The sequence below is a fragment of the Solea senegalensis genome, linkage group LG17 (assembly GCF_019176455.1).
Source record: "Solea senegalensis isolate Sse05_10M linkage group LG17, IFAPA_SoseM_1, whole genome shotgun sequence".
Taxonomy (NCBI): domain Eukaryota; kingdom Metazoa; phylum Chordata; class Actinopteri; order Pleuronectiformes; family Soleidae; genus Solea; species Solea senegalensis.
The window spans coordinates 10,640,748-10,662,796 of NC_058037.1; the positions used below are offsets into that span (position 1 = coordinate 10,640,748).

Genomic DNA, 22,049 nt, shown 5'->3' on the forward strand with positions numbered 1-22,049 from the left:
AGTGCACATTTATTACGATGCTACCGTTGTCCATATAAGAAATATCGTATATTGTATGCAGAGTCCGTACAGTACAGTTTTAGACGCAAAGAGGCACCGGTCTGTTCAGCCAGCTAGCGCTAGGTAGCAGTACAGGCTAACCGTGGCTAATGTAGGCACTGTACCTTTACCGGGAAAACAAATCAGGTTAGCTTAGCCACTAGCGAACCCTACATCGTAAGCAAAAATTAAAAAAAGACCGCTGCCTGGTTTCTGTATACAGAATGCACTTTGGTTATAACATTTGTAAAGTTGACTTGGTACAGATTGATTAACCACTTTTGTTTAGGATATAGAAAAATATATTGTGCTCTAACGCCAATAAGTTAAGTGAATAATGAATAGTTAAATACATGTTATGCTTGATGTCTGTGAGTTTCGAAATTACTTATTACTTATTATTTAAAAATTATTTGTTTTGTATTTTTCATGCACATATGATGAAACACAATACAGTTAGCTGGTGCCAATCACAGCTGAAAAAGGGTGAAACCGCACCGTTAATATTTTGATGGCGCCATGTAAATTACTTGTCTTGGCTTAACATTTATTTTAACTGAAAATCAAATGGTTACATCTGTTGAAGTTAAATATTATATTAAATGTAATATATTTCAACCTTGCAACAAATTTATTTTCATTAAAACCATAAAAACACTCTCCTCTCACTAAGACTCGCTCACACACATCTTTACATAAAAATGCATTCAGTCACACACTGGCTATAACAGATCATTAGAATTAAAAAACACCCTTAAAGAAGCTAAGGAAAAGCTATATCATGTGAGGGAAGATGAGGAAATACCAAAAATTAAACAAAAATTGGAATAAAATACAATATATATAAAGACATTGTTCAGTTAACAGTCATTTGAAATGAAAAAGTTCAGGAGATCGAATACATTTATTAAGTTAATAGCTGAATAAAACTTGAGATGGGATCAATTGAATGTATAATGTAAGATAATGGTAATACAAAATCACAAAAAGTAAAAGCCAGACCAAAAAGGTAGAAGTCCATCTTACAACAAATAAAGTGCAAAACACCTATAAATTCTATTTATCCTTCTCACTCACTTCAATCACGCAACCAACGCAAACATTTTCTTCTTCAGTAATGTTCATTAAATCACTGGTTTCTACTGTGTCTTTACAGTTTGAGATTTTTTACTGCCCTACATACAGTTTGATAGCACTAACATAGCTTCTTATATGTAAATATTTTCTTGTTTCCTTGCTTCATATACCAAATCATTAAATTGTCATAAATGGAACAAATAACGTTTGAGAACATCATCTTTTTGAGGTTTGGGGAACACATCACTCAACATTTTCTGACATTTTGTGGTACTTGATTAATCGAGTAATCTATCAACAAAATAATCAATTATGAAATAATCATTAGTTGCAGCCTTAATTGTTAGAAATATAATGTATTAACTGTATTATACAACCATTTACCTCACACACCCAGGAATATTTGTAGAAAATATATCAAACATCTTCTTACATTGAGTTGATATTAAAATACATACACTGGCAGGATCTTCTTATCATCTTTTCCGTGTCACATTCACCACAGTTACAAATGAAATCCTCCTTTGTTTTTTTGTTGTGTCCTCCAGTCCCCCATGTATGACGGGAAGGTCCCTCACTGGCACCACTTCTCCTGCTTCTGGCAGCGAGCAGCACCTCAGTCCACTGCTGACATTGTTGGGTACGCTGATCTCCGCTGGGACGACCAGGGTAAAGTCAAAAAGGCCATTGAAAGTGGTGGAGCTGTAGGTCAGTACTGGATTTTAAGTACTTGACTGGAATAAAGACTTGCACAAACTTGTTAACGTCCCCATATTCCTGCATGGAGATAGTCACGCAAAAAAAATAGTTTAATTTCCATACATTAATGCATATATTTATAGATTTATACAAAGATTTGTCAACTTATTTGCCCCAGTGCAATCTTTTTCATATGTTGAGTCACTGAGTAAATCACAGATGTTTACATGAAATAAAATAAAATATTTTATTTTGAAGGTCACAAATCAGCCTTATGAGCACTTTTGTTGCACTCATGTTTTTAAAAGTGCATAGCACAAAGGCCTTATAGATTACCACACAATTTTTGTTAAATTTAAAAATGTGGTTCATGACCTAAAGACTAATGAATGTTATTTAATGCACTGGATTTTTTTCTCTCACACTTTTAATTTGTTTTTTCATCTTCTGAAAACAGAATAACATATCTTTTCTCTCTTTTTTTTTTAGGAAAGAGTGGAGCTAAATAGGAGAAGACATTAGCGACTTTGCAGCGGATTATGCCAAGTCAAACCATAGCTCATGCAAAGGTTGTGAGCAGAAAATAGAAAAGGTAGACCGCCACAAAGAACTAATATGTACCAATAATGGTAGTGTTAAATGTCCAGCTGTATAAGTAGATAAAGCCTTCTTTCCACCTGGCTTAATCTTTAGGATCAGATTTGTGTGTCTAAGAAGTCTGTGGACCCAGAGAAACCTCAGCTGGGTCTGATTGACTGCTGGTACCACACAGCGTGTTTCGTGAGTCGCAGGGAGGAGCTGGCCTTCAAACCTGAATACAGTGCTGCCCAGCTGAAGGGTTTCAACACACTACGGGCTGAAGACAAGGAAGAGCTTAAGAAGAGACTTCCTGCTATGAAATCTGAAGGGTGAGACCAAAAAAGATTATAGAAAATAATAATTATTTTAGTATTGTGTTGTGTAGAATGTTTGTATTTTCATATTTAGTACTGATGGTGTTCAGGTCTGGTGTGCGTTTTGAACAGCTTCACCCTCTTTATCTTCACCATCCGTATTTGCAGCCTCTCTGTTTCTCACCGGTCGGCAGCATAAGAAAATGGCTTTGAAAGTGTCCCTGAATGACGTCATTGTGTACGCATACAGGAAAGGGTTAACAGCAGAGTTTGCATGTGACAGTATGATGGCAGTGAGCAGCAGCTCTAATGGCACTGGACAGAATGGGCAGAGAACCAGGAAGCAGTTCATCACATGGAGTGGGATCCAGCAGATTGTGAAGAGGAAAAGAACCAGAAAAAGTGACGTGGCCGTCTTCATCTCGCGGCGTATGCTCGCTGCATCCCTCATCTGCTTTCCCCCTCGACCACTTTGCTCAGATGCAATGCGTCTCATCTGCCGCTTGACCATAACAAAGATACGAGCGTAGATGAGATACATGGTCAACAGAGGTAACAACAAACAAACAAAGAAGATGAAGTACACAACATAGGTCATGTCCACCACTAAGACAAAGAAACAGTAGCCTGAATCAGGTGGTGTCTTGTGCCAGCCCATCAGAGGCACAAGCCCAATGAAGAAGGCCAGCAGCCATGTGGCGAGGATGACCAACATGGCATTTCGAGATGTCATCAGGGCCTGGTAGCGAAACGGCATGAAGATGGCCACATAGCGGTCCACGGCAACTGCCAACAGGCTAAAGATGGAACTCTGGGTGAACATTATCAGCACACTGAGCATGAGAAGACATAGGTAAAAACTGTGACGTGGTAAACCGACATCTGTCAGGATGGCACAGGGAATGGCAACAGTGCCCACACAGATGTCAGCAACTGCAAGCGAGACCAGAAAGTAGTTGGTGACGGTGCGTAGATTGCGGTTGATGCAGACAGCGATACAGACCAGTAAATTACCGACTGTGGAGAGAAACGCGATGACGAGCTCAGCTGCCATGTACGCGACATTTGGGGAAATCACCAAGTCAGCAGGTGGTGATGAGGAGGAGGGAGAAGCTGATGAAGAGTTGTAGTAAGGTTGTACAATAGTGAAAGACAGATTTGAAGAGTTTCTTGTTTGTTTGAAAGTGTGAAGGCTCAATAATGTGTTTTCCATAGTTTTCCTAAAGAGGAAAAAAAAGAGAAAAATCAAGCTCAGCTTCACAGAATGACAATGAAATGGATGAAATAAGTAACATTCTCACCAGTCCAGTCACATTGTCCCAAGTGTTGATGCTCAAGAATCTAAAGACTAATGTCAACAGGTATCATGATTTGTTGCCTACCTTTCTGTTTGAGGTTGAAAGACACTTTTTATAGAAATCCCTTTCTCCCTCATGATGTCACTAGTTGTCAATCAGGGATTTGTTGTTTTGTGTTGTTGTAACTCCAAAGCCTCAGACAGAGACGGTCACTGCTCTGTGGTCATTAACTCAATCGTGGGTGCTTGCGTGTCACTTGTTTGGTCAGTAATTTCATTGGGGAGCTAATGAAATGTTCCTGTCGGGGCAGGGTGGATGGTTTCAGCACCAACACCTGGGACTGAGGAGACATGTACCAGCGTGTGTTTGTGTGTCTCCATTAACTGATGGGCCCTAATGTGTTTGCTTAATGAGTAAAGGTGTCATATTTAGACTTGTTTGTGTCCCATTTTGACCTCATTTAGGGAGCTAATTTGGATGTTTTCATTTTGTTATTGATCCATGATGAATATACAAAAAAACAAACAACAAAAGTTTTGGAAGAAAACACTTTTTAATACTTTTGTCTGCTCTCACAGAAAGCGCAAATCAGATGAGGTTGATGGAGTGTCAAAGAAACAAAAGAAAGAAGACGACGACGAGAACAAAAGGCTGGAAGAGCAGTTGAGGGTACATTTCTATATTTTGTACTTTGAATCATTTTATATTTTACAGTGAATGTCACACTATATTTAGTGATATTCGTAATATATTATGGTTTTGTGTACGTCCACAGAACCAAAGCCAGCAGATTTGGGGAATCAAGGACAAGCTGAGGAAATATTGTTCAATTAATGATATGAAGGAGCTGCTGATCGCAAATGGACAGGTGGTTCCCTCTGGAGAGACCAATGTAAGAGAACCTCAGCTCTTTGGTTTCTGTCATCTCACATTGTCACTGTTTTCTGAGTTTTAAACATACAGATAGAGCAACTTTAGTGACAAACGTTTATGTACAGATGTTTCAGGTCTTTGATGATCAGGTTTAATGAGATCACATGATTATACTGTATGTATGTACGTGGGAAAACTGTATGGATAAGTTATTTTGGTTTTGACAATTGGACAACATACAGAACTGTAACGGCCAGTGAAAATAGAGTTTTAGCACTTTATTACTCTATTATACTATATTATTATTTTAATGACTTTGTCACCAGAGTCGTGTTTTATAATGAGTGTTGTTTCATCCGCAGGTGGTCGACTGCCTGGCTGACTGTATGGCCTTTGGTGCTCTCGAGGCCTGTCAGGAGTGCAAGGGCCAGCTGGTGTATAAGGGAGATGCTTATTACTGCTCAGGGTTTACAGGGTTTACCCAAAGGAGGCTTCCAATCAAACTGACAGCTGCCAGTGCCTGGCGAGTGCATCCAGTGCCCCGTCCAAGCAACTGCCAGGGGGAGCACCTTCAGGTGAAACATGAAGGAGCATGTTGATATCCCATCACTGTTTAAATATATTTGATTCTGAGGTCCGGAATATGTACTCTCCTGTTGTCTGATTTTAATATAAGTTTAGGGTGCAAGATGATATCAAATTGTTTGGAAATATTTCTGCAATTAAAATAAAAACCCTGAAATTAATTGATTCAAATGAAATGTCATACCAAACTACAAAGATTTAAATAATCTACATACCTCAATGCCATGTTTTATTTACTTATAAACCTCTGTTATATATATTATTTTATGTGTTATGTTCCCACAGACAAACCTCTGACTGGTATGAAATTAATATCTGTGGGTAAGCTGAGAAAGAACAAGGATGATTTAAAGGCTGCTGTGGAAGAGATGGGGGAAAGATAACCGGCACTGCCAACAAGGCCTCCATCTGCCTGAGCACTAAGAGTGGGTTATGACTCGATAACAGGATTAATCTAATTGAATTGAAACTAATTAATTGCGCACTGAAAATATGATTTGTAACTTCAACATTTACACTTTTACAAAGGAAGTGGAGAATATGAGTAAGAAAATGGAAGAAGTGAGGGACGCAGGTGTGCGTGTGGTTTCTGAGGATTTCCTCACAGACATCAAGTCTTCAGGTAAAGCTCTTCAGGAACAGAATAGGTAGCAGGACAGGCTAACTTTGGCTAAAGTAGGAGTTGAGCAAGTTACTGTAGCCCTACCAGGTAAACAAATCATGTTAGCTTAGCCATGAGCTAACCCTACATCGTAATAACAAAAGGACTGCTGTCTGGTTTCTGTTTACAGAATGCACTTTGGTTATAACATTTGTATAGTTGATTTGTTACAGATTGATTAACTACTTTTGTTTAGGTTATAGAAAAATATATGTGCTCTTACTCCAATAAGTTAAGTAAGTGAATAAATAAGTAAATGAGTGAGTGAATAAATGAGTAAATTAGTGCTCCCAATCCGATCAAGTTAAATACATGTATGCTTGATGTCTGTGAGTTTTATAAATACTCTACTTTTTTCCTCAAATTATTTTTCAATCATTAAAACATTATTTGTTTTGTATTTTTCATACACATATGATGAAACACAATACAGTTAGCTGGTGCCAATCCCAGCTGAAAAAGGGCAAAACCACACCCTATAGTAGTTAATACTTTGATGGCGCCATTTAGTAATTACTTTTCACATTTTTAAACCGCAGTTAATATTGACCTGGGTCCTGGGTTGACATTTATTTTAACTGAAAATCAAATGGATACTTCTGTTGACGTTAAATATTATATTAAATGTAATATATAACTATAATTGGGATCATTTGAATGTATAATGTAAAATAATGGTTATAAAAAATCACAAAAATTAAAAACCAGACCAAATAGGTAGATCTTGAGTTTGCTAAAGTCCATCTTACAGCAAATAAAGTGCAAAACACCTATACATTCTATTTATCCTTCTCACTCACTTCAATCACGCAACCAACGCAAACATTTTCTTCTTCAGTAATGTTCATTAAATCACTGGTTTCTACTGTGTCTTTACAGTTTGAGATATTTTACTGCACTACATACAGTTTGATAGCACTAACATAGCTTCTTATATGTACATATTTTCTTGTTTCCTTGCTTCATATACCAAAGAAATCATTAAATTGTCATAAATGGAACAAATAACTTTTGAGAACATCATCTTTTTGAGGTTTGGGGAACACATCACTCAACATTTTCTGACATTTTGTGGACCAAGTACTTGATTAATCGAGTAATCTATCGACAAAATAATCAATTATGAAATAATCATTAGTTGCAGCCTTAATTGTTAGAAATATAATGTATTCACTGTATTATACAAACATTTACCTCATGCGCCCAGGAATATTTGTAGAAAATATCCCAAACATCTTCTTACAGTGAGTTGATATTAAAATACATACACTGGCAGGATCTTCTTATCATCTTTTCCGTGTCACATTCACCACAGTTACAAATGAAATCCTCCTTTGTTTTTTTGTCGTGTCCTCCAGTCCCCCATGTATGAGGGAAAGGTCCGTCACCGGCACCACTACTCCTGCATCTGGCAGCGAGCAGCACCTCAGTCCACTGCTGTCATTGCTGGGTACACTGACCTCCGCTGGGACAACCAGGGTAAAGTCAAAAAGGCCATTGAAAGTGGTGGAGCTGTAGGTCAGTACTCAATTTTAAGCACTTGACTGCAATAAAGACTTGCACAAACTTGTTAATGTCCCCATATTCCTGCATGGAGATTGTCACACAAAAAATAGTTTCATTTCCATACATTCATGCATATATTTATACATTTATACAAAGATTTGTTAACTTATTTGCCCCAGTGTAATCTTTTTCATATGTTGAGTCACTGAGCAAATCACAGATGTTTACATGAAATCAAATATTTTATTTTGAAGGTCACAAATCAGCCTTATGAGCACTTTTGTTGCACTTATTTCATGTTTTAACAGTGTATAGCACAAAGGCCTTATAAATTGCCACACAATTTTTGTTAAATTTAAAAATGTGGTTCATGACCTGAAGACTAATGAATGTTATTTAATGCACTGGATTTTTTTCTCTCACACTTTTAATTTGGTTTTTCATCTTCTGAAGACTGAATGACATAAATTCAATTTTCGTCCCAATAATGGTAGTATTAAATGTCCAGCTGTATAAGTAGATAAAGCCTTTTTTCCACCTGGCTTAATCTTTAGGATCAGATTGTGTGTCTAAGAAGTCTGTGGACCCAGAGAAACCTCAGCTGGGTCTTATTGACTGCTGGTACCACACAGCGTGTTTCGTGAGTCCCAGGGAGGAGCTGGCCTTCAAACCTGAATACACTGCTGCCCAGCTGAAGGGTTACAACACACTACGGGCTGAAGACAAGGAAGAGCTTAAGAAGAGACTTCCTGCTATGAAATCTGAAGGGTGAGACCAAAAGTGAATTATTTTAGTTGTATTGTGTAGAATCTTTGTATTTTCTTTGTAAATCTTTGTATTATAGTATTGATGGTGTTTAGCTCTGGTGTTCAGCTTCACCCTCTCTACCTTCACAACTGTCCATATTTGCAGCCTCTCTGTTTCTCACCGGTCGGCAGCATAAGAAAATGGCTTTAAAAGTGTCCCTGAATGACGTCATTGTGTACGCATACAGGAAAGGGTTAACAGCAGAGTTTGCATGTGACAGTATGATGGTAGTGAGCAGCAGCTCGAATGGCACTGGACAGACTGGGCATAGAACCAGGAAGCAGTTAATCACATGGAGTGGGATCCAGCAGATTGTGAAAAGGAAAAGAACCAGAAAAAGTGACGTGGCCGTCTTCATCTCGCGGCGTATGCTCGCCGCATCCCTCATCTGCTTTCCCCCTCGACCACTTTGCTCAGATGCGATGCGTCTCATCTGCCGCTTGACCATAACAAAGATACGAGCGTAGATGAGATACATGATCAACAGAGGTATCAACACACAAACAAAGAACATTAAGTACACAAAATAGGTCATGTCCACCACTAAGACAAATAAACAGTAGCCTGAATCAGGTGGTGTCTTGTGCCAGCCCATCAGAGGCACAAGCCCAATGAAGAAGGTCAGCAGCCACGTGGTGAGGATGACCAGCATGGCATTTCGAGATGTCATCAAGGCCTGGTAGCGAAACGGCATGAAGATGGCCACATAGCGGTCTACGGCAACTGCCAACAGGCTAAAGATGGAACTCTGGGTGAAAATTATCAGCACACTGAGCATGAGAAGACATAGGTAAAAACTGTGACGTGGTAAACCGACATCTGTCAGGATGGCACAGGGAATGGCAATAGTGCCCACACAGATGTCAGCAACTGCAAGCGAGACCAGAAAGTAGTTGGTGACGGTGCGTAGATTGCGGTTGATGCAGACAGCGATACAGACCAGTAAATTACCGACTGTGGAGAGAAACGCGATGACGAGCTCAGCTGCCATGTACGCGACATTGGGGGAAATCACCAAGTCAGCAGGTGGTGATGAGGAGGAGGGAGAAGCTGATGAAGAGTTGTAGTAAGGTTGTACAATAGTGAAAGACAGATTTGAAGAGTTTCTTGTTTGTTGGAAGGTGTGAAGGCTCAATAATGTGTTTTCCATAGTTTTCCTAAAGAGAAAAAAAAGGAGATTCAAGTCAGAAATCAAGCTCAACTGCACAGAATGACAATGAAATGGATGAAATAAGTAACATTCTCACCAGTCCAGTCACGTTGTCCCAAGTGTTGATGCTCAAGAATCTCGTTGTACACTGTATAATGACAATATAGGTGATTCTGATTCAAGAATCTAAAGACTAATGTCAACAGGTATCATGATTTGTTGCCTACCTGTCCTCACAGAAAACATCACTTTAACACACATTATGTTTGAGGCTGAAAGACACTTTTTTATAGAAATCCCTTTCTCCCTCATGATGTCACTAGTTGTCAATCAGGGATTTGTTGTTTTGTGTTGTTGTAACTCCAAAGCCTCAGACAGAGACAGTCACCGCTCTGTGGTCATTTACTAAGTCATGGATGCTTGCATGTCACTGGTTGGATCAGTGATTTCATTGGGGAGCTAATGAAATGTTCCTGTCGGGGCAGGGTGGATGGTTTCAGCACCAACACCTGGGACTGAGGAGACATGTACCAGCGTGTGTTTGTGTGTCTCCATTAACTGATGGGCCCTAATGTATTTGCTTAATGAGTAAAGGTGTCATATTTAGACTTGTTTGTGTCCCATTTTGACCCCATTTAGGGAGCTAATTTGGATGTTTTTCATTTTGTTATTGAACCATGATTAATATACAAAAAAACAAAGAATAAAAGATTTGGAAGGAAACTTTTTTAATACTCTGCTCTCACAGAAAGCACAAATCAGATGAGGTTGATGGAGTGTCAAAGAAACAAAAAAAAAGAAGAAGATGAGAATGAAAGACTGGAAGAGCAGTTGAGTACATATCTATATTTTGTCCTTTCATTCATTTTATATTTTACAGTGAATCACACACTGTATTTAGTGATGTGTTTATACTGTGTTTGTGTGCATCCACAGAACCACAGCCAGCAGATTTGGGGAATCAAGGACAAGCTGAGGAAATAGTGGTCTCCCTGCACACCATCTCACTGTGGGGAGCAGAGGTCAAAGTTGAGGCCAAGGCTCCATCTGTGGCCTCCAAGTCTGGAGCACGAGGAAAGTGAAGGAGGAACGTAAAGGATATTCACTGCTGTAGTTTTCTAGTTAGGATGGTTGCTGTCATTACTGCATGTGCATAATATTTGCACACAATAACCTTGTTTCAGACGTTTTTCTACCTGTTTATCAGTTTGTTCTCTATATTATCTTTACATAAACGTATCTTTACTATTACAGGTAGTATTAAAGCCAAGAAGATGAAACTCACAGTTCAAGGAGGTGCTGCTGTGGATCCAGATTCAGGTACTCACCAGTAAATTGCATTGATTTAATTAATGTATGTCCTTTTTTAATCTTCTGGCTTTGATTGGTGAGTTTGATTGGTGAGTCTCTTAGTGCTGGCTGACCCTTGGCAACATGTGAGTAACAGTCTGATTTATTGGAAAGCATCAGACTTTTCTTATTAATAAATTCTCTGTGGAGTTTGTAAGTAAATGTGTTTTTTTCTTTCCCCACTGCACACATTACAAAGGGCAAACACAGTGTTAAAGGTGAGAGAATAACAATGAATGTTGCTGTAATGTAGCTCCATCACGTCATAATCAGCAGATCAGTAGCACCCTACAATGATAATGTGTATTTATCTGTAATACATTTGTTTCAACTGCAGATGCTATAATAATTTAACTTAATAATGTATTTTGCGAATGAATGTGTAATTCAGCTGACAAGCTGCTAATAGTAATATGGGAATACATGTTTGGTTTGCTTTCTTAGTGCTAACCTCTCTTTGTGTTTTCAGGTTTGGGTAGATGCTCCTGATCCTGGTGCTACTATCGATCTGGACTTTTATTATTTACTGTATGTCTGTACTATAGGAGCTTGCACTTTTTTGTCTTTTCCAACTGTACTTTGATTTTCACGAATGATGATGGTTTTTGGTGGTGGTGTTAGAGTTGCCTAAATAAATAACTCAAAACCTAGCTCTTCTATTCTTGTTTATCTTTTATGGCTGTATTTTGTTTTTCACATTATTTTTTCAGTGTCTGTTTTCTTTAATAATTGCTTCTCCAGCAGTGTTTACATGTTGCAAAGGTTCCCCTGCAAGATTGCAACGATGAATCGATGATGAATTTCTAGATGTTTCTGTTGGATTCAAAGAATACTGTATATATGTTTGATCAGTGTTTTTTCTTGCATACCTCCAAATAAAAGAGTTAAAATAAAATGTGCTTGTCTTTGCTAATTGAGTTTTCTTCCACTGCAATGCCTTTTACATATATGTATTGTCTTTAAAATGCTGTTTGACTCTGGGCATGTTTTCCTGCTTTTATAGGCAAAAAACAGCTTATACTAGACGTGAAATGTTTTAACAACTCGGCAATGAAGACACATCTATCAGGGAAACAAGTGTATGAAATTAAGGAGTACTGTTGCTGTGTTCCCCTTCTGAGTGCAGTTTTTTCCCTTTGAAAAGGTTTTCAAGCATTTCACGTAGTATTATATACCAATAATTTGATCGCATATGGAGTGGAGAATGTTGTGTATATAAATAAAGTAGAAAAAGTATGCGAATTCGATAATTTGCTTTAGTTATAGTTGTCAAATTGCCCTCCAGACAGCGTCCCGACCCAGAATGCATTTTGACAACGTCTTTGAAAAAGCGGCGCGGCTAATTCAAGATGGCGGAGATGGACCAGCTGTTAGACGAGAGTGAGTAACAACACAATTTCAAGGAGTTTTCTAGTGTAAAGAGACAACGGTACCGTGGTGGTAAAGTGCACATTTAATGATACAATGCTACCGTTGTCCACATAACGAATATCGTATGTTGTATGCAGAGTGCGCACAGTACATTTTTAGACGCAAAGAGGCACCGGTCTGTTCAGTCAGCTAGCGCTAGGTAGCAGGACAGGCTAACAGTGGCTAATGTAGGAGTTGAGCAAGTTACTGTAGCCCTACCGGGTAAACAAATCACGTTAGCTTAGCCACGAGCTAACCCTACATCGTACGCAACAATAACAAAAGGACCGCTGCCTGGTTTCTGTATGCAGAATACACACGTTAGCTTCGAGCTACCTGCTTCTCTGTGTAGTTTTTAAGACCTTTGTGACACCTTACTTGTATTCAGCGGTAGTTAGCGCTGGTTAATGTAGCTCTGTAACGCGTTGTGTTACATTTTGACATGCCTATAAACCAGACAAGTTATTTGACCATGAAGCATGTGAAATGGTGATGTTAGCCGATGCGAGCATATGCAATATTGCCGAATAGTAGCTCTTAATTATAACTTAGTGCAACGTTAGCTTGTTGGGCTAGTTTCTTTGATCAGATGTGGCCAGCTGATGTTATATCCGTGCATGACAGCTCAAACTGGTGGTGAAGGCCTAACTGACAGCGCTAGCTTCAGTGTAATCCACCTGGCTGCTGTCACTCTCTAAAGGACAATCAAGTAGACATCAGCAGTCTACAGACTTTTCCTGTAGTCGTCAAAGGAAACCTACTATACCAACTTACAGGCATTCAACTGTAGCTTATTCTGTTTCCCAGTCAGTCTCAGAATTGTTAAATGTGTACAGTATAAACCTAGTGTAAAACACTCAGTTATTAATTATTAGGAATACTTAACTGAAAAGAATGCATGTATTAATTATGCTGGTGTGAGGTTTTTCCTTGTTTGTACATCCCATTCGAATCAGCCATAGCAGCCCATAGACTGGGTCCCACAGAGGGGAGAAATTTCAGGGTTCCCAATATATTTGCATATTTGAATACTAATACTTTCCATTAGGAATGCCTGATATTGGGCTTGCCGATATTGGATATGCTGATATATCAAGAATGCTTGTGCTGATAACTGATAAATATATGCATTTCCCTGCACCCAACTGCAGAGGTCATTCAGTATTTTCTGTTGAAGTTGACATCATATTTTGGCGTACAGAGCAGATGTAGATATAAATGGACTTCATTGAGCCAAACAAATACACATACAATAAAAAATAGTGCGCCAGCATAGGAGTCAAGGAGGTGGCAGCCTATTTAGCCTTATGTTATAGTCATTAGTCATATTCAATAATACATTTTAGCCAATATCTGCCAATCTCAATGTTGTTTCAATAATATTGTGCATCCCTACTTTGCAGCATTTAAAGGTTCTTGTATATATTTGTTGAATAACATCTATAAAATTAATTTGGGATTTACTATGAATCTCTTGGACATGATGACGAATGTTGTCTATTCAAAAAATTTAGTCAGAAAATGTTGAATTATGCAGACATTTGTTTCTTTCTTCTTCTGGCTTCTATCATTATGGGTCGCATACTCGCAGTAGTGGATCATCTGACCACATCTTTTCCTCCTGCCAACATCCTTTGTCGAATATATTCACTATCCCTCGTCTGCATGTGACCAGACCATCTCAACCTTCCCTCTCTCAATTTATTTTCAAACGTTAAACCTGAACTGTCCCTCAAAGATGCTCATTTCTTAATCATGTCCATCCTGGTTACTCCCCAGAACAATCTAAGCATCTTCAGCTCTGCCATTATGCACAATTTTGTTTTTGTCACAATATTATGTTTTGGATTGGGTTGCCATAGTTTTATAAAAAGTTAGGATGTTTGGTTAGACAATAGATCCATCTCTGTGTATTACATCATACTGTCAACATACTACATCATAGGAAGAGACGATTGAGCTAGATGAGCACCTCCTTTTAGTTTCAACCTAACTGTTCGATATTATAATATTGATGAAGGTTTAGTTTCTTACAAAACTAGACACTAACACTAGATTTAGAAAGCTATTCCTAAATACTGTACACTAAAGTGAGTTGATGTATATCTTCCAATGTTGTTGGTTCGATACTGTAAATTGATGGAATTAATGTGCTTCTCCTCAGGCTCCTCAGCAGAGGCACTCGTCAGTCTAAAAGGTATGTGTGTAGGTTTGCCTTATGTTTGCTGTTCAGATTTGGTCAAGAGTCATACATCCTTGATTGGATTAGACTCCCATATTTCTCACCCTAAAGGCAGACTTCCTGTGACAGGCCACACTCTCTCTACATTATGTGTACATGAATGTGATAAAAGTTACTTTGATGTAATTGATTACATTACATTTCAATTTGGTTGATTTCTCCACAGAGGGTAGTTTGTCCAACACTCTGAATGAAAAGAACAGCTTCCCAAGAGCTCACAACACCAGGGGACGACATTCCTCCCTCACAATGGATACGGTAAGAGACATTGTGTTAATTTGTTAAAGTAAAGCCGTAGAATGGCTTCTGTTATATACGGTTATGTGAATGCTAACCTTTATTTTCAATTCATGTCTTTTAAATGACATAAAATACATTTACTTTAGATATTCACTATTATTATTATTATTTATCATCAACTACTGTGCACATTTGTTCTTACATTTGTTCTTTTAGCCCACACGGAGCTCAAAGAGGAGCCGTTTGTTTCGTGAAGAAGATGAGCTGCCACAACAGCGTCTCCCCTCTAGATCCCCTCGAAGGAGTCAGAGGGTCACCACCACACCACAGGTACAACCCATACAACACTATTATGAATAATAGAGGAAAAGGGTTATTATTTTTGTTTTTCTTCTCTTTATTTCTAATGACACTGAAAAATCTGGTGACCTGGTTAGTTTTAGATGACCTGGCCATAGTCTTCCAGTGATTATCTGGTATATGTAATGAGTTTTTCAATGTTTTTCTTTACAGAAGTTTTCTAATGTGGTGACACCAGATAAAAAGGCATCCCAGAAAATAGGGCTGAGACTAAGAAACCTCCTGAAACTACCTAAAGCTCACAAATGGTGCATCTATGAGTGGTTCTATTCCAATATTGACAGGTAAAGTCACACTTTCACCTTCAGGAAATGATACAGTTAAACCGGTACACAAAAATGCAATTTGATTTGGTTTTTCTTACTCAAATATTGTTACAATGTTGGCATGCTATACCCAGATTTTCAGAAACCTAAGGAACTAATGAACTGCTTTCGTATTGATTTACACATTTTATGTGTTATGTTCCAGACCGCTCTTTGAGGGTGACAACGAATTCTGCCTGTGTCTCAAGGAGTCTTTCCCCAACCTGAAAACAAGAAAGTTAACACGAGTTGAATGGGGAACTATCAGGAGGCTGATGGGAAAACCTCGACGGTAGGCTGCGCTATTTACACTTCCTGTCCCTGCAGCCTTCACCCTGATAATTTTGTTTTTTGAAATTTAACATTTCACAGCTCTGTTTCCAAAAGTGTTACAACACTCTTCTCTTGATTTCCAGGTGTTCGTCAGCATTTTTTGCTGAAGAGCGAACAGCGCTGAGGCAGAAAAGGCAAAAGATGCGTCTGCTGCAGCAAAGAAAACTGTCTGACGTGTCAAACTGCAAAGACCTTCCTGATGAAATCCCCCTGCCTCTCATCATAGGAACCAAAGTCACTGGTTAGAAAATATCACTTTCAAATGTTAGATAGACAGTTATAATTGTAGCGAAACAACCTGCAAAACAGTCAAGTTAGATTTTTAATTTTAGCTTTATTTTGTATATACTGAAAAGAGTTAAATTGAATCCCTCCTTTGAATCGTAACCTAGTAATCAATAACTAATGATCATATAAAATCATTAACCTAATTACATTGCCTTGGGTGTCGTTCTTAGATAGGCTAAGCTAAGGTTGAGGTGTCCTATACATATATCACTAGTACCAATTCTGTATTTTCTTTAACAGCTCGACTCCGAGGTGTCCACGATGGGTTGTTCACAGGACAGATTGACGCCGTGGACACCAGTGCTGCGACCTATCGCGTCACCTTTGACCGCACTGGTCTGGGAACACACACTGTGCCTGACTATGAAGTCCTGGTATGATTGTCTGTGTTATTTATTTCACTTCATAATAATAATGTACAGCATTAATGTGCATCTGCTGGTGTTTGTATTTTCCAGAGCAATGAACCCAATGAGACGATGCCCATTTCAGCTTTTGCCCAGAAGCACCGGACAACACGCTACATGCAAAACCTCATGACTCCACCCAGAGGAATTTACCCCTCTGCTACAACTCCTGTCCTTATGGTAATATAAATATGACATTCATCTCAGATCTTTACAGATCAATAATATATGTATGGCCTTCAGGTAACATACATGTGCAACAGGCCATAGGGCCAATGTATGGGCCTGTGAAGAAGCATGGCAGACTCTAAGGGAACTTATGAATTAAAAGACTGAAACTATTTGAACAAATGTTTGTTTTGATCTTGAATCTCAAAAATGATATGATTATCATATGATAACGTTGCAATTACAAATCTCTGTTTATGATGATGAATAACTGTCCTTTACGTGTGTATTTATTTTTCAAAAACAGGACAATGACCCTCTCATTAATCAGTCACCATGGAGGAACAAACTTTCGGGTGGTGAGGGAGAAACTCTGGGTGGTTTTCCCGTCAAGTTTCTGGTCCAAGTGGTAAATACTTAAAAATTTAGAATTTACATCATGACATCATATAATTTAACAGATTGTTTTTTTTAAAAAATAAAAATAAAAAATTCTTATCTTTGTTTGTTTTACATGATTAGACAAGGCTGTCCAAGATCCTCATGATCAAGAAAGAGCACATCAAGCACTTGAAAGAAATGAACACAGAGGCAGAGAAACTGGTACAACAATATAAGAAAAAGAAAATTCTTCACCTGAAATCTGTTGAGTGTTTCTGTTGAGCCTTATACCTTCTAAAATAATGCTTTTTTTTTTTTTTTTGCTTTTTGTCAGAAGTCATACTTGATGCCTATTGACCTAGAATTCCAGAAACGATACGCTACCACAGTGCTTGAGCTGGACCAGCTCAATAAAGATCTCAACAAGGTGCTGCATGAAGTTCAGCAGTATTGCTGTGAGGTACGTCAGTAGATGCAATTCGCGACCAACATTACCCAGTTCAACAGGGTTTAATTAACAGAGCCTTGCTATAGATGTTAATCAACACTGCGTTTGTGTGTCCAGCTTGCGCCGGATCAGGGCATGGTTCCTGCCGACCACCCCACAGAGTTGAGGCGGCGCTGTGAAGAAGAGGCCCAGCAGATGGTGCAGCTGAGCAGTTCCCTAAGGGAAGGACCGCAGAGTTTGACGAACCCCAGCCTCACACACCTCATTTCCCGCCTCACTGCTCTGCTACTACAGATCAAGGTAGGAGATACATATGCATATTTATTTTATATGTATATAATTTCTTTTATTTTTTTATTTATTTTACTCTGTGATGCTCTAATTGTTTATTATTTGTCTATTCTTCTGGCTTGTTTCAGTGTCTGGCAGACGGCACTGACCTCAACTCATTTGAGTTCAAATCTCTAACAGACTCTCTCAATGACATTAAGGCATCAATCGATCCCTCCAATCTCAGGTAACTGATATACATAGTTTATATGTCTTTGAGGTGGATCAGTGTGTAGAGGGGCTCAGCTTCATACTGGAAGGACAGGGGATCAATCCCTGTACTTCATAATCTGATCACATCCAGAGCATGTTAAGATCAGACACATTATGAAGACACCAATTCTGATCATATGTGTTCTTAGGAGAGGCAACCAGAAAGCATTTTAATATCAGCTGTGAACAATTGTACCTACTGCTGTCCATCCATCATGGATATTAAATCGCGGTGTGTTTGGGAAAAAGCTCTGCATATAGAAAGCAATGAGATATGGTGAATGGTAAAAATGTTTTGTGAAGCACTTCCAGTCATCATCAGGATTAGAAAGACACTACAGAAATACAGGCCACAAATAAGGGTTCCATGTTAGGGCCGGGTTACCTTTCCACATTTACATACAAATCATTCTTTTCACACTCGAACAAGAATCTGCGTCAGTCAAGCACTCTCTTTCTTGTGTTTTTGTGTGCTAAGATGCACAGTTACTGGTGAAATGTGTCACATGACCATGGGCAAGTTTCCATGGCTACCGCACATGCGGTCTGTGTGATATCAAACTGAAGATGTGCTCAGATTTGTGGGTGGATGATGAAATTTAAGTGCAGACCTCTGCACACACGGACATGGAAAGTATGAAAGTATGGATCATCATTTACATTATTGCCTCTGTTTTTTTTCCACAGTTGTTTCCAGAATAATGTTGAGATCCATGTGGCACACATCCAGAGTGGCCTTAGTCAACTGGGCAATCTGCATGCGTTCGCTGCCAACAACACCAATGCTGTCTGAGTACCCACATTGTCCTCACCAAACAGAGGTCCACATACACACAAAGGTGCGGTCCATTCATTCTGTCTCTTGAGATGGTGCTTTGACCTGAACTTTCAACAGCCTGTGAACAAAAAAGCCTGCACGGCTGCTTCGGTCCACCTACATGATTGTTGATGTCCCGGTGAAATGACTCTGCCCACGTTCCTGAAACTGTGCAGAACAAATGGGAGGATGTCATGAGTATTTTAACCCAGCCATTTTATCGTCTAAAGGTGTTTGTGCACTCAATTGAATACAAACCTGAATGAGTCTTTTACTATTCTATTGCCACAAATCCGCCACTCCAGACTCCCCGTGATTATTTATTGGTTTCTTGTGCCAAACGTTGATTCTTACCGTTTTTATAGTTCATATTTATTTATTTTTGAGTAGGCGTGTATGGTTATAAAACAATATTTTGCTATCTCTAAAGTTTCCCCCCGTTAGGTGTTGTGTTCTATTGCTCTGCTGATTATAAGCATAGGGGAGGCTGAAGAATGTTTTATAAAAAATGTTTATTGTAGATAATTGTACAATATCTCTGATTGATAGGTTTCTGTTGTGTAATCAGAAATGACTTTTGTAATTTTGTGTGCACTGAAAAGATATTTTGGTATTTTTATAAAGGAGAACTCTGGGGTTTTGATGCCTTTTACTCTGTAAGACGATCTTAGCATTTCCACATTTTGGCATGGTTGTTGTTCACCCCACACACATACACACACTAAGCCTGTGACTCTGAAAATTAAAGTCAAAGGTTTTTTTTCTGCGAGAATCTCCTTTTTCAGTTTTGTAAAGTTGTATAAAGTTGAGTGCCGCAAGGCAATTGTATATAAATGTTTCTTTTTATATTAAACATAATATTGCTAAGTAGAATGTTGTCTTTTACTTTCATTTTTTATTATGTAGTCATATTTTACAATCAACAGTTTTATTATTATTTTACAATAAATACAGGTCTTCTTTTCTGCAAACAAACAAAAGTATACAGGTTATTATAATACATATTTTCTTTACATCTGCTGTTATGATAGATCACATAAAGCCACCAAATCCAGCAATAGCCTCATTCTCCCAGTCGGAGTCAGAGTCTGTAAAGTCCTTGGCCTCAGCAGCGTGGATCGGGGAAAAGTGACTGAACCTGTCTCCTGTGGCTCTCACTTGGTGATACTGGATTTGGCATCTGTTATCCTTTGGTGATGACCTGTTGAAGTTGTGATGGGATGGAAGGGGAGGGATCACAACTTTCATCTCTGGTCCAATGGTTTTGTTGGGTGGGAAATTGTCATATTCCACCAGAACTTGTTGACCCTGGTTGTCTGTCATGTTGGCCTCGATCTTTGGCTGATGCTCCTTTTCGTTGGGATACAGATGGATGTTGCAGCACGGAACATTAACGCTCAGCTCGTGTTGCTGCATCTGCTCAGGCTTCATTCTGGTTCCCTCTTTCTCAAAGATGCAGGAGACGGGATTGTGTTCAAAGCTGCTGGGTTTGGTGGGTAGACTGGTGCGGTGGTGGTGATCCTCTGTGTTTTGGTGCATATTTGGTCTGAAATTTTCCTCTAATCCAAAACCACCCAACCTGTGTGGCTCTGCGGTGTGACTGCTTTCGTACACTGAAATACATAACCGAAAGATGAGTTAACAAACTCATTTCAAACAGGATTGTTTAACATCTTAAATTATATCTGTGAGAATACAGTCACAGGATGAAAAAAGTGATAATGACCTTTGTCTGAGCCCATCCTGCTCTGGAGTTGGCTGAAGGCTCCTGCTGCTGCTACTGCTGGTGGATTGGTTACCTTCATGGACACTGATGAACCAACTTGGCGACGAGACTTGGCTCTTCTGTTCTGAAACCACACCTGGGATTTTTGTGTAAAAAAACATTTACATTAGTAGAGTTTAACACATTGCATCAGTATATACAATTCCATTCATCTGATGTTTTTAATGTACTCCACTGAAAAGCATTCATTTCATTTCAAGTACCTGAATTCTGGACTCTGGCAGCCCGGTCAGAGCCTCTAGTCTCTCTCGCAGGTAGATGTCAGGGTATTTGGTGTCTGAGTAAACTTTCTCCAGCACCTCTATTTGCTGCTGGGTGAAGTTGGTCCTCTTTCTCCTGTGGGTCAGAATGGCCACGCATTTGTCTGCCCTCGGTGCAGAGTTTGCTGAACTGAAGAAGTTTGTCACATCCGAAGCTCCATAATCTGAAATATACCAAACATTAGGTTCAGTTAGTGAATGTGTGAGAGATAAACTGTGCGTAAATTACGCACAGGAACGGAAAGTATCCAGCGTAGCCAAGCTACGAAACTTGGCCATATTCTTCTTAGTGGCTCAAAGTGAAAATGTCATCCACCAACCTGAGTTCACTATGTTGTTCATCTGCAGAGGCCCCTCATGATACATCTGGAAATGATTCAGATCCCCGACGCGCATATTCCCGTGAACTGCAGACATGATTCTCCCTTTCCACGCGTGTCGTCCTGCCGCTGACTGATTGAGTGAGTGAGTGAGTGAGTGACTCCTGTGCCTCTCTCTGAGGTTAAAAACCCCCGCGATCAAAGGTGGTGCTGTGTGGATGTGTGAATGGGGAAGCCATCAGCGGCGGCTGGCACTGCAGCGGCCGCGCACCAACTTCAGACGTCTGCGGCCCGGCGGAGGTGTGAAGCCATCACACCTGGAATCGTGGAGCGGCCGCAGGTCGCTTTAAAGGGGCTTTAATGGAATCTGCATGTTCAATACACATCGCCAGAGAAAACATTTATCCGCTTTGGAATGGATGAAGCAATAATGGACCTGTAGCCTTCAAAGAGGGACAGTCGGAAACTGCCATTTCCTCTATATGAGTCCACATCGTTGGTGACCTGACCGTTATAGGAATGGATCAAATGAAAATTAAACATGTAAACTCATCACTGTGCCCTATATATAAAAAAATGACATAATAAATGATTGATTTTAGAGATTTATGTATTTTATCCTTAAATTATTTACTTAAAACACGCACTGATGCACACTGGACTGCATTTGTAAGTATAGTTTAAACCATCTTTAATCTTGATCATTTTAGTATAATCTTAGTTGTGTTTATGTTCCAGTTGCACGTGTGTTCGTCTGATTATTGTATTTGACGTATTTAAATGTCCATTTGGACATCAATAAA

General features: G+C 39.2%; 5 protein-coding genes and 1 long non-coding RNA gene across 6 annotated transcripts; 2 read left to right on the forward strand and 4 right to left on the reverse strand.

The window, feature by feature from the left end:
• The first annotated feature begins 224 nt into the window (after positions 1-224).
• Positions 225-9,600, forward strand: LOC122783936 (poly [ADP-ribose] polymerase 1-like). Its single transcript, XM_044048911.1, has 8 exons — positions 225-1,824; positions 2,305-2,407; positions 2,509-2,723; positions 4,585-4,675; positions 4,782-4,898; positions 5,242-5,454; positions 7,484-7,643; positions 8,186-9,600. Exons 3-8 carry the CDS (start codon positions 2,710-2,712, stop codon positions 8,401-8,403), a joined length of 813 nt encoding a protein of 270 aa, XP_043904846.1. The 5' UTR covers positions 225-1,824; positions 2,305-2,407; positions 2,509-2,709; the 3' UTR covers positions 8,404-9,600.
• Positions 2,748-3,783, reverse strand: LOC122783938 (adenosine receptor A2a-like). Its single transcript, XM_044048912.1, has one exon. It carries the CDS (start codon positions 3,760-3,762, stop codon positions 2,815-2,817), a length of 948 nt encoding a protein of 315 aa, XP_043904847.1. The 5' UTR covers positions 3,763-3,783; the 3' UTR covers positions 2,748-2,814.
• Positions 8,488-9,450, reverse strand: LOC122784504 (adenosine receptor A2a-like). Its single transcript, XM_044049805.1, has one exon. It carries the CDS (start codon positions 9,427-9,429, stop codon positions 8,488-8,490), a length of 942 nt encoding a protein of 313 aa, XP_043905740.1. The 5' UTR covers positions 9,430-9,450.
• On the reverse strand, positions 9,528-9,841 carry LOC122783939. The gene is made up of 3 exons (XR_006362117.1): positions 9,816-9,841; positions 9,686-9,736; positions 9,528-9,595 (listed from the first exon to the last, which is right to left on the reverse strand). It is a non-coding gene; the product is annotated as an uncharacterized LOC122783939 (long non-coding RNA).
• Positions 9,842-12,269: 2,428 nt separating this feature from the next.
• On the forward strand, positions 12,270-19,750 carry lin9 (lin-9 DREAM MuvB core complex component). The gene is made up of 15 exons (XM_044049938.1): positions 12,270-12,318; positions 14,513-14,545; positions 14,757-14,848; positions 15,047-15,160; positions 15,344-15,474; positions 15,662-15,787; positions 15,912-16,069; positions 16,357-16,490; positions 16,575-16,703; positions 16,999-17,100; positions 17,214-17,294; positions 17,407-17,532; positions 17,638-17,820; positions 17,940-18,037; positions 18,751-19,750. Exons 1-15 carry the CDS (start codon positions 12,288-12,290, stop codon positions 18,854-18,856), a joined length of 1,644 nt encoding a protein of 547 aa, XP_043905873.1. The 5' UTR covers positions 12,270-12,287; the 3' UTR covers positions 18,857-19,750.
• A 162-nt stretch (positions 19,751-19,912) lies between these two features.
• mixl1 (Mix paired-like homeobox) lies at positions 19,913-21,322 on the reverse strand. The gene is made up of 4 exons (XM_044049806.1): positions 21,243-21,322; positions 20,870-21,140; positions 20,607-20,742; positions 19,913-20,493 (listed from the first exon to the last, which is right to left on the reverse strand). The coding sequence occupies exons 1-4, from the start codon at positions 21,320-21,322 to the stop codon at positions 19,913-19,915; spliced, it is 1,068 nt and encodes a 355-aa protein (XP_043905741.1).
• Between the last annotated feature and the right edge of the window lie 727 nt (positions 21,323-22,049).